General features: G+C 41.4%; 1 protein-coding gene across 1 annotated transcript in view; it reads right to left on the bottom strand.

Annotated features, from left to right (window-relative positions):
• The window catches only part of LOC117339004 (adhesion G-protein coupled receptor G2-like), a 95,593-nt gene that overhangs the window by 40,882 nt on the left and 41,660 nt on the right, over positions 1–13,051 (bottom strand). Inside the window, exons 24-25 of the mRNA XM_033900369.1 lie at positions 10,923–10,989; positions 6,807–6,892 (exon numbers count right to left, since the gene is read on the bottom strand). Of these exons, the coding sequence (XP_033756260.1) occupies positions 6,807–6,892; positions 10,923–10,989 (153 nt within the window). The remainder of the gene's footprint in view (positions 1–6,806; positions 6,893–10,922; positions 10,990–13,051) is intronic.

Raw genomic sequence — 13,051 nt, 5'->3', positions numbered from 1 at the left:
AAAGACCTGAGGAGATTAGAGAGAGTGGAACATGTTCCAACATCTGAACGACCCCGAAAAGAAAATACATTGGCTAAGGCTGAACGATAGCCTCGAATGGTGCTAGGCGCTAGTTCCCTAACTTTAAAAAGGTAGAGGAAAAACTCCGCTATTAACTGAATAGAGGCACCGAGTGGATCAACCTTCCTGCTGATACACCAACTGCAGAAGACTGACCATCTGGACTCATAGATGGCAGATGAGGAAGATCGAATAGATCTTGTGATGCCATCGGTAACTTCTGCAGAAAAGCCTGCCTGCAAGAGACAGACTGAGATAGCCTCCACGCGTGAAGGTGTAGGTGTTCCGGATTGGGGTGAAACTGTCTGGATTTGGGCTGGCTGAGGAGATTCCACCTGGCCGGAATGGCCAAGGGGAGATCTACCAGCAAATCCAGAAGAGCCGGAAACCAAGGCTGTCTGGGCCACAGAGGTGCTATCAGGAGAACCGAGCAATCGTGATTCCTGACCTTGTGAAGTACCCTGCCCAGGAGGTTGAATGGAGGGAAGGCATATGCCAGAAGACCCTCCCAGCTCAGGGATAGAGCATCTACTTCCCAAGCCAAAGGATCCGGAACTGGGGACACGAACGTCTGAATCTGGAAATTCAGAGCTGTGGCAAACAGATCTACAAGAGGAGTCTCCCAAACCATGCAGATGGCCCTGAATATAGACCTGTTCAGGGTCCATTCTGTGATAACTGGATCTGGATAGCGTGTCTGCTAAAACATTCAGGTGCCCTGGAAGATGCCTCACTGAGAGGGACAGACCCATATCCTGACAAAGAAGAATCCTGATAGTGAGGGCACATAGCTTGTGAGACTTTGTACCCCCCTGATTCTCCAAATAAGCTACCACTGTAGCATTGTCTGTAGCCAGACAAATGGACTGATCCTGCAGCAGAGGCTGTAGGGACTGAATGGCTAGCAGAACTGCTCTCATCTCCAGCACATTGATGTGTTCCTGGAGTTGAGCCCCCTGCCAGACCCCTGAACGACACTGACCGTTGAGGTAGGCACCCCAACCCGTCATAGATGCATCCGTATACAGAGTTACTGTAGGGGACGCTCTCTGAAGAGAGACGCCCTTCAAAACATTGGCCTCCAAAGCCCACCACATGGCCGAGGCCTTGACGGAAGCTTCCAATGGAATCCGAGCATCCCACTCGAGGGATGCAGGTTTCCATTTGGAAAGAAGAAACATCTGAAGAGGGCGAATATGGAGCCGACCCAGGGGTACGACATCCGAAAGGGAATTGAGGAATCCGAGAAGCCTCAGAAACCACCTGACCTGAATATAGTCCAGACTGTTGAGCAGAATAACCAACTCCTTGGCTTTCTGGAACTTGGACTGAGGAGGAAGAACGAGGCCCCGATCCGTAAGGAAACGGTTTCCCAGGAAAATGAAGTCCTGGGATGGAAGAACCTCGGATTTCTCCCGTGAAGGGATAAAACCTAGGCGTAGAAGAGTTGTCAAGACCGACCTGATGCTGCAACGCAGAGAGACTGGGTCTATATGCAGCATCAGGGAGTCGTCGAAATAAATATGGATATCTACTCCGCGACTGTGTAAATAGCCCACAACCACCTGAAGTAGCTTGGTGAACACCAAAGGGGCGGTGGTCAGACCGAAGGGCATGGCCTTGAACTGGAACACTCTGCCTTGAGAAGTGAATCTCAGGAATTTCCTGACCGATTTCTTTATCGGTATATGGAAATAAGCGTCCTTGAGGTCGATTGAGGTCGCCCACATACCTGGAGCTACCGAAGTCAAGATACTTCGAGGTGTCTCCATTTTGAAGAGTGGCGAGACTACATGCTTGTTGAATGCACTGAGGTCTATAATCGGACGCCAGGCCCCGGATTTCTTCTTGACAAGATATATCCGGGAGTAAAAGCCTGGAGTCCAAGTGACCTTGGAAGCTCCTCCACAGCACCCTTGGCTATCAAGGAATTGACCTCGCATGTGGGTTAATGTTGCATTTATAATTAAAAAGAACAAAAAACATCATGTTTTAATATAAATTCAATATTTAATGATTTCCCGGTTAGTTCTGTTTGTTTTTTTGATCGGATTTTAATGTTAGGTGTCCAACGTCTTTATCGGGATGTTTTCGTCGTTCCTCGTGTTCTCGCGTGGTCACGTGACCGGCACGAAGGACTACATTAACACTTGGTCGGTAGATATGGCCAGAGCACCCGACCAACGTATTTTGTCGTACAAACAAATATGATACACTTATTCATCGTGCTAAGAAACCGAGAAAAAGTGCTGTACATTCTTCTATTTATTCAAGTATGGTTACATAACGGCGTTATAAACTGGTGTTAATTGAAGAAATGCCGATTAATCGACTACTTTTTAAGTAATTTTGATGTTGTTTGTCATTTTCGTAAGAATGTACAGCACTTTTCGTTGCTCTCATACAATTACCTTCACGCTCGTACCTGTTTCATAAGTATTGATTTAGGGTAGTCGGGTGCTCTAGGACGATTTATAGAGCAAGTGTTAATGTTCATTCTCCAATATTGGAACTCTTCAGTGTTTTAAGTATCGAAATCGGCATATAGAAACGAACAAACGTTAATAAACGAATGCAATGGATCGTAATTAATTCAATTAATTATTTACAGATGATTTCCAAAGACATAAGGTATAGTTAGAAGTTTTCGGCTGTACACATGCAAGTTTGTAAATTCGTCACTGTGATGAAACCACCGTCCTCGTCGTTGCCATGACAGCCTATCGAAGCTGCGATCACGAATGCACTGACAAAGTGAAAGTTGAAGTATTTTTCGCAACATGCGGTTTAAACTTAAAATTACAATCACACCTCATATTGCTTGGGGTTGTTTAATCATACCTGATCAATTGAATTATCAGAAAACTAACAAAAACATTAAAAAACACAGAATGAAGCCTTCGTGTCAGGCAGTGCAGACACAACGCGGGATCTGTAAACAATGTGACGTCATTGGAATGTACAAGTTGCAACAATGTACAACAATGTATATTTTACATGAATACACTAATGAGCAACAAAACGGGACGCAACATTAACCCACATGCGGACCTCGTCTAAGAGGGCTTGAGCCTTCTCTACACGGCCTGGTGGAGGAAAGAAGATAGGGTCCACAGACAGAGGAGGATCCTTCAAGAGAGGAATACCTAGACCCTCGGAAACCACCGAAATTGCCCACTTGTCCTTGGTGAGCTCCTTCCATTCTGGTAGGAAGGAGGATAGACGACCCCCGACGGGCAGATCTGGCTTTGGAAGCTGGAGACCTGACCATGGATCGTCTAATGGGGAGGACAAGTGACAATGAGGAACCGAGGGACTGAAAGAGTCAGGAACTCTGTCCCTTCTTGCTGGGATTCTTCTTTCCACCCCTTCCCCCTCTGTGACTCTGACTGCCCCGACCCCGAGAAGAGTGCCCACCTCGAACAGCCGAAGCTACAGGAGGCTGAGTCTGAGTCTGAGACTGAGTTGTCTGAGCACCCCTCTTAGGCTTACCTGGACGCTGCACCCGGCCAGGTTTAGGCTTAGCCCTAAGCTTCTCAAGCCTAGCTGAAGCCGCCTTGTCATTGTTGACTCGGTCCATGACAGAGGTGAGAATACCTCCAAACATTTCTGAGCCAGACAAGGGAGCAGTCATGAGATCGGAAATGAATGGCTCACCTACAGCTAGTCTGGGCTTCAGAACTGCTGCACGGCGGGCCAAAACAAAATCAGCAAGAACTGCCAAAATGAGCGCGGTTCCATCCATGTGGGCCCGGTTCATGGCCTTGCTGAGTTCAGCCAGAAGCTTAGTCTTGTTAGGTAGGCTCTCCTCAGAATGAGAAGATGCTACGAACAAAGCAGAGGAAAAAGAATCTGCATAAGCCAGCACATGAATGGCAAGACGAAGCAGTCTTTCCATGCGACTATGCTCCTTAGGAGATAAATGAACAATATCATTTGATCTCCCAGGCCAGCGATGGTCTAAGATAAGATCCACCTTGGCTGGAGTAGGTTCAACTGAGGAATTGTGCACAGAATATCGAGAAGGACTAAACCCCTCGATATCGCTAACCCCCAGAAGCAAACCAGAAAGATCCTGCTTCCTATTAGCAGATACTTTGGCCCGCAGAACCTTTTCAATTTGGGCCAATGCTGAAGAGACCATAGTCCCTTCAGCCAAAGACCTACCTGATGCCTTAGCTTCTGGCTCCGAGGGAAGAAAGGCACTTAAAGTTGAAGTCCTTTCTGGGAGGCTAGAAGCAGAGGGAGGGGGACAAAATTCAACTCCCAAAAGGGAAGCAACCTCCAAACGAAGGCTACGAAAGGAATCAAGATTCCTCTCTGCCTGAGATGCAGCCAGACCTAAATCTGAGTCGGGGTTATCAGCCTCAGAGTGAAAAGACTCATGATCTGACCCCTCGGTAGGTACTGATGGGAGCCATGAGCGAGTCTCGGCATCCACATCAGACCCAGCATCCAACGACAGAGTGTCCCCATCATCAGGCAAAGTCAGCTGACCAACATCCTCAGTCTCGGACTCCTCAAAATCCATATCCTCAGTCTCCTGAAGATCAGTTTGAGGAGACTGGCCAAAACTGGGGGTTGACCGAGACACAGTCTGGTCTGGAGCCTCCATTCTCCTACACTTAGAAGCAGAAGAAAGGCCAGCACTAAGATGAGAGAAGTTGACTTTACGCTTAACCCTGCTGGGAAGCGATGACCTGGGAGTCTCAGCCAATGTCTTCGAGGGACGGTGAACCCTTTTAGACTTAACAAGGCGTGAGCGAGAAGGGGGGGGGGGGAGGGGGGGGGGGGACCCAACTCAACACCTGACTGATTATAGACAGCTGAGGAAACCCAAGGTTGACCAGTGTAACCTGGAAAGGTTTGACCATACCCAGGGTATGGAAATCCCATAGACTGGGAGGGGCCCCAGTGTTGGCCGAAGCCAGAATACTGGGGAGAAGGCAACATTCCGACACCCGCAGGACCAGGAAATGAATTGCCCCCTACTGGAGACCTGCCTGGCCAATATGGCTGAAAATGGCCAAAATTGCCAGGAGACTGCAAACTACCACCTAACCCGGGTGCAGAATGAGGGTAGGGATAAGGTGGGGGATGCCCTGGAGCACCCATAAACCCCACTGAGCCAGGAGCTCTAACTGGAGGAGGACCAGATAGAGGCAAGGCAGACCTAGGAACCGACGGGTGCATAACCCCGGAACCCAAACCAGACTCAAAATACGGTAAACCAACGCCTGGGAGTGAAACAGAGACACTCCCAGCTCCTAGTGCAGCCTCTCCAGAACCACCGTAAAAACTGGCAGTACCAGCCGGCCTACTGTCAGTGGGTACGCCGGCACCCCTCAATGGGGCCCGGGTCGCATGACTGGCCTGTTTGGTAACCATTCCGCTAACGGAGATGGTACCTGGACACTCGCTCCCTTGGACCTCCAAGGAGATTCCCGGGTGAGTGCCCTTCTGATGACCGATAGAACCCAAAGGCCCTACCGCCTCAGAAATATGTGTGTGAATAGGCTCCTCTGTAGCCAAAGACTGCCTACCACTGTGAGACAAAATTACTTCCCCTTCAGGGGGTAAAAATGCCTCACTGCCAGGTGGGAGGCTGACAACAGCACCACACTGGACTTTAGGTTGACGTTTACTGTCTGCCCCAGACTTAGCACCCTTATTACGGGCGACAGACTGATGGGACAACACCCTGTCCCACAAAGTGTTTGACCATGTCAAACAGACGGAACACATGTTGTCCCGGGAGCAGCCTCGGCAGGTAGAACAGGTGTCATGGTCATCCCCATCGAGGATGACATGACCGCAGTCTCCTGACCGAGTTTTTGGACCCGAAGTAAGTCTCTTACCTCGCATTCTGCTAGGCGGGCAGCTTCCAGCAAACGAGAAAATCCAGCCAAAAAAACGGAAGAAAAATCCACCGATAAAATTACGGAAAAAACGTCCCGTAAACTGGAAATAAGTACAGAAAAGTACAAAATGAAAAAGAAATAAAACAACTGAGTTGACAAAAGCAAAACGGTAGCAAATAAAGCGAGAAAAATAGACACCGAAGTGGTCTACTAGACCGCGGTACCGAAGCGAGACAGTCCACGTGTGCAGTAACCACTCGACAAAAAAGACGAAATACGACACACAAACGGACTGACAGTTCAAACGAAAATGAAAAACTTGTCAACAAAGATGAGAATAACAAATTACGAAAGCAAAGCAAAAGAAAAACTAATTAAATGCAACAAAAACCCTGGGAAAACGAGCTGTCGTCAAAATCCTTCAGGGATGATGGCTGCCATAAGCGGAAGTGAGGTTTTGGGTCATGCGCGGTGCGTTCGCATCAGGCATTAAGGGTCCTCTCACGGGATATTTATTTTCATTTTTGTTATGCAAATTATGGGCTGCCGGAGGCGATACGCTATTATCTATATGGTGGTGAGCTATTATTGAAATAAACCTACAGATTTTGATTCACCAAGTTTTACCGTTACCTAGATAAAACAATCGCATCTTTGTTACGGTAAACTAGAGATTTTTATACCCCGAGTTTTACCGTAACATAATTATATTGTTCTCAAGGGTGTTACGGTAAACTAGAAATGTAGATCTCCTGAGTATAACACGTACCAAGAGATGTTCATCCTGATAGTGTTACGGTGAAGTAGAGGTGTTGATACCATGAGTATTTTGGTAAACTAAAGATACTGCCTCTATAGTGATTAACTAAATCCTCTGTTGCATACCTGATGTGGTCAAACTCGCCGTGCCTCTCTAGCTTCGCAGAACTCATCACCACTCTGACAACCATTGCTAGAATCACTATATTCACCTGTACGCAAGAAGAAAATCTCTTAAAAATATCCGAAAAATGGCAAACTGAGAAGTAAAACGGCAGTACATATAATAGGGGAAAAAACCCAGTTTGTCGCCACATATAAATAGTACATGCTAGTCAGCATTAGTCACAGTTTGCCGTCACATATAAATAGTACATGCTAGTCAGTATTAGTCACAGTTTGTCGTCACATATAAATAGTACATGCTAGTCAGTATTAGTCACAGTTTGTCGTCACATATAAATAGTACATGCTAGTCAGTATTGGTGACATATTTGTCGTCACATATAAATAGTACATGCTAGTCAGTATTAGTCACAGTTTGTCGTCACATATAAATAGAACATGCTAGTCAGTATTAGTCACAGTTTGTCGTCACATATAAATAGTACATGCTAGTCAGTATTAGTCACAGTTTGTCGTCACATATAAATAGAACATGCTAGTCAGTATTAGTCACAGTTTGTCGTCACATATAAATAGTACATGCTAGTCAGTATTGGTGACATATTTGTCGTCACATATAAATAGTACATGCTAGTCAGTTTAGTCACAGTTTGTCGTCACATATAAATAGTACATGCTAGTCAGTATTAGTCACAGTTTGTCGTCACATATAAATAGTACATGCTAGTCAGTATTGGTGACATATTTGTCGTCACATATAAATAGTACATGCTAGTCAGTATTGGTGACATATTTGTCGTCACATATAAATAGTACATGCTAGTCAGTATTAGTCACAGTTTGTCGTCACATATAAATAGAACATGCTAGTCAGTATTAGTCACAGTTTGTCGTCACGTATAAATAGTGCATGCTAGTCAGCATTAGTCACAGTTTGCCGTGACATATAAATAGTACATGCTAGTCAGCATTAGTCACAGTTTGTCGTCACATATAAATAGTACATGTTAGTCAGTATTAGTCACAGTTTGTCGTCACATATAAATAGAACATGCTAGTCAGTATTAGTCACAGTTTGTCGTCACATATAAATAGTACATGCTAGTCAGTATTGTGACATATTTGTCGTCACATATAAATAGTACATGCTAGTCAGTTTAGTCACAGTTTGTCGTCACATATAAATAGTACATGCTAGTCAGTATTAGTCACAGTTTGTCGTCACATATAAATAGTACATGCTAGTCAGTATTGGTGACATATTTGTCGTCACATATAAATAGTACTTGCTAGTCAGTATTAGTCACAGTTTGTCGTCACATATAAATAGTACATGCTAGTCAGCATTAGTCACAGTTCGCCGTCACATATAAATAGTACATGCTAGTCAGTATTGGTGACATATTTGTCGTCACATATAAATAGTACATGCTAGTCAGTATTGGTGACATATTTGTCGTCACATATAAATAGTACATGCTAGTCAGTATTAGTGACATATTTGTCTTCACATATAAATAGTACATGCTAGTCAGTATTGGTGACATATTTGTCGTCACATATAAATAGTACATGCTAGTCAGTATTGGTGACATATTTGTCGTCACATATAAATAGTACATGCTAGTCAGCATTAGTCACAGTTTGTCGTCACATATAAATAGTACATGCTAGTCAGCATTAGTCACAGTTCGCCGTCACATATAAATAGTACATGCTAGTCAGCATTAGTCACAGTTCGCCGTCACATATAAATAGTACATGCTAGTCAGTATTAGTCACAGTTTGTCGTCACATATAAATAGTACATGCTAGTCAGTATTGGTGACATATTTGTCGTCACATATAAATAGTACATGCTAGTCAGTATTAGTGACATATTTGTCTTCACATATAAATAGTACATGCTAGTCAGCATTAGTCACAGTTTGTCGTCACATATAAATAGTACATGCTAGTCAGCATTAGTCACAGTTCGCCGTCACATATAAATAGTACATGCTAGTCAGCATTAGTCACAGTTTGTCGTCACATATAAATAGTACATGCTAGTCAGTATTAGTCACAGTTTGCCGTCACATATAAAGAGTACATGCTAGTCAGTATTAGTCACAGTTTGTCGTCACATATCAATAGTACATGCTAGTCAGTATTAGTCACAGTTTGTCGTCACATATAAATAGTACATGCTAGTCAGCATTAGTCACAGTTTGTCGTCACATATAAATAGTACATGCTAGTCAGCATTAGTCACAGTTCGCCGTCACATATAAATAGTACATGCTAGTCAGCATTAGTCACAGTTTGTCGTCACATATAAATAGTACATGCTAGTCAGTATTAGTCACAGTTTGTCGTCACATATAAATAGTACATGCTAGTCAGTATTGGTGACATATTTGTCGTCACATATAAATAGTACATGCTAGTCAGTATTAGTGACATATTTGTCTTCACATATAAATAGTACATGCTAGTCAGCATTAGTCACAGTTTGTCGTCACATATAAATAGTACATGCTAGTCAGTATTAGTCACAGTTTGCCGTCACATATAAATAGTACATGCTAGTCAGCATTAGTCACAGTTCGCCGTCACATATAAATAGTACATGCTAGTCAGCATTAGTCACAGTTTGTCGTCACATATAAATAGTACATGCTAGTCAGTTTTAGTCACAGTTTGCCGTCACATATAAATAGTACATGCTAGTCAGCATTAGTCACAGTTTGTCGTCACATATAAATAGTACATGCTAGTCAGCATTAGTCACAGTTTGTCGTCACATATAAATAGTACATGCTAGTCAGTATTAGTCACAGTTTGCCGTCACATATAAAGAGTACATGCTAGTCAGTATTAGTCACAGTTTGTCGTCACATATAAATAGTACATGCTAGTCAGTATTAGTCACAGTTTGTCGTCACATATAAATAGTACATGCTAGTCAGTATTAGTCACAGTTTGCCGTCACATATAAATAGTACATGCTAGTCAGTATTGGTGACATATTTGTCGTCACATATAAATAGTACATGCTAGTCAGTATTAGTCACAGTTTGTCGTCACATATAAATAGTACATGCTAGTCAGTATTGGTGACATATTTGTCGTCACATATAAATAGTACATGCTAGTCAGTATTGGTGACATATTTGTCGTCACATATAAATAGTACATGCTAGTCAGTATAAGTCACAGTGTGTCATCACATATAAATAGTACATGTTAGTCAGTATTAGTCACAGTTTGTCGTCACATATAAATAGTACATGCTAGTCAGCATTAGTCACATTTTGTCGTCACATATAAATAGTACATGCTAGTCAGTATTAGTCACAGTTTGTCGTCACGTATAAAACTTACAAGTTATAAAGCATTTTCAGTCAATATCTGCTGACTGTCGGTAAGGCGGGAATTATGAATTTTAAATATGAATTATAGCATTCAAAAAAAAAAAAAAAAAAGTAAAAGTAATGTAAACATAAGCGTTGAACTGTTTTTGTGTGGTATTTATGATATATTTGCAAGCAAACAAATCGTAGTTTAAGAAGTTTTGATGGGTCAAAAGTGTTTTCATAACTTTTTCGGCATAGTCGTATACTATTCTTTTGGCCCCGGATATGACGCGAAAGGTGGCGTTACTGGTCAAGATGTGTTGTGATTGGTCAATGTAGCGGTAAATGCAAAATGCAAATATGCAGTTACAAACGAGACAAAATTAAGATTGAATGCAAGCTGAATACTTTTCAAATGACACACTGATAAAGTTATATTCCTGATTCAAATGCAGTCTAATTATCACTAAAAATTATTCAAACTGATATAATTTTGTTATCCGCGCTGAAACGCATTAGTTCATTATTTTTTCACCAGCAGTTTTACATTATAAGCAACAGCATAAAACAATGCCGTTTATCTTTTTTAAAAGATATTTCTTGTTGATTATATTTTAAACTCTCATCCTTGATTTTTGAATGTTTTATCTTCAGGAAAGGAACTTATTTTGCTCTTTAACGTTTTCTAGTAGGAGTATTTGGCGATAACTGTCAGGAAACACTACATAGATAAGGAGACAAAATGTAGATCATTAGTTACATTATATATACATCTTACCAATATGATTGCTATAGCAGGTCCAACAAACGCCCATATCGTCCCTGTTTTGGTGGAGAGCCAACAACTAAACGAAACAAACAAGGTAAGTTTATCTATAATATCTATTTTGATTGAAACAAAAACAACAGCAAATATGTTATAAAAGTAAGACTTAAGCAAGGAATTGTAATACGCAATGTCTTCCTAAATGGAATCCAGTGGGGCATTTCAATCATTCCGTTAAAGAGGTCAGAAAGAAACCACGATGTGACGCCAATTTCAAATTCAAAATCTTTTTCCAACGGAATTCGTCGCCTTTTGAAAATGATAAGCATATCAAACATATCTCGCAAATTGGCTGGAGCATTAATAAACAAAACAGTCTGATTACGTTTTCTATCAGACAAGAACTGTTTTTTGAGAAAGCTGAAATGATAGAAATTATAAGTTTTCCGTGAAGATTTCATTTGAGATAAATATTGATTGAACCATTACAACAGTTTTAATGGCATAGACATGTAGCACACTTTCAATCAAACTTGCTTAACATATTATTGATGCATCACAACGCTATCTGACACCATGAAAGGCTAATTTGTCCAAACACTCCACACAGACATCGGAATGGTTTTTGTCACAGACCTTGAACGCTGTTTTTTTATAACCGCTTTATTATCCTCAAAAGTGGCCACTGTTAATCTCGCCATATTGCCACATTCTGATTAACATTCTGGCGTTAGGTTCGAGGGGCTTGGTATATGGATTGATATAATGTAAAAGTAATTATTGCATAGTCTTCTCTATAAAAACCGAAAATGGTCTGCTGTTTAGTTGAAATAAACGTTCTGAATATGTTACATTTAAGGTGATCTCATTATTAATCTTATATTATACAATTATAGCCTTCCGATGAGGGCGATACATGGTTTTATCAACCCAAGAAAACATATTAACAGAGGACGAGGTCCGAGGTTGATATGTTTTCTTGTGTCGACAAAACCATGTATCGACAAGGAAGTATTTTGCAGAATTTTAGATCATTTGTTATAAATATTGTTATTAATGGTAAGATTTTGAACATTTTGGATGGTTAGTAAGGCCATGGGAAAGCGGCACATGGATTTTGTTACTGCATTATTTGCATTTAAACTTTGCTGGCTGGACACATCTTGCACATCAACTGTGGAGTGAATATCGTCAAACTCATTATCGACCATCATATCCTGCATTAGCACAACCCTGTACAAAATCAACGTAGCTTTTTTGTATAGTTCCCCTTTCTTGGATCGCATTTCCATGTAGGAATTACAAAGCGAGATGTCCAAGTCACTTTTTGTGAATTCCTCGAAGTTAGATGATTCCCTTCTAGATGTTAAATTATCCCTAAAAGCTTTGACAGCTGTTGATGTGTTCCGTTTTGTATTGTTGGACTCAACACCGTCGAGAATAGCCTCTTTTTGTTCGTTTTTTTTGAACGGCGAACCTGACGTCTGCTATTGCTGTTGTTGCTGTCAAGCGGTGTCAAGGTCTTCGGAGCGCTTGACATTACGTCATATATCTATTTTTAAAAACACCCAGTCAACCAGATTTTTTTAGAAGCTTTTATTGCACGGCCGGTCAATATGACTTTTTATCGGGAATCACGTGATACTATCCAATCCTATCAAACAGTTTTAAAAATATCAATTTATAATAACATTATTAACACTTAAGTTGATATCATTATTAATCTTATATTACACTTAAGGTGATATCGTTATCAATAGTATGTTACATTTAAGGTGGTCTCATAATTAATCGCAAAACAAATTGTATTGTATGATAAATATAAATCTGTTTCCCTCATGACGAGCATTCTGAAATCGCTATGAAATGTGACGTACAATGTACATATGTAGATACATGTACGTCTATTATACTAAAATACTTGTTCATTAGTTCTGTTTTAAACTTAAACGATGACAAGGAAAACATGTAGAGATGCATGTTATATACTGGGAATTCTTGATGCAATGTAGCATCAAGTAGCCAGCATCTGCCAATGTATGTCATTTATAACTACTATAAACATCACTACAGTTCGATTTACATGGAGGTACATGTAATGTCTCCTTATGATTGTACTCTGATTAAGGTAAATTATTACC

This window comes from Pecten maximus, chromosome 12 (assembly GCF_902652985.1).
Source record: "Pecten maximus chromosome 12, xPecMax1.1, whole genome shotgun sequence".
NCBI classification, from domain to species: Eukaryota; Metazoa; Mollusca; class Bivalvia; order Pectinida; family Pectinidae; genus Pecten; species Pecten maximus.
Note: the sequence above shows the minus strand (reverse complement) of the source record. Positions and strands in the feature narration are given on the sequence as shown.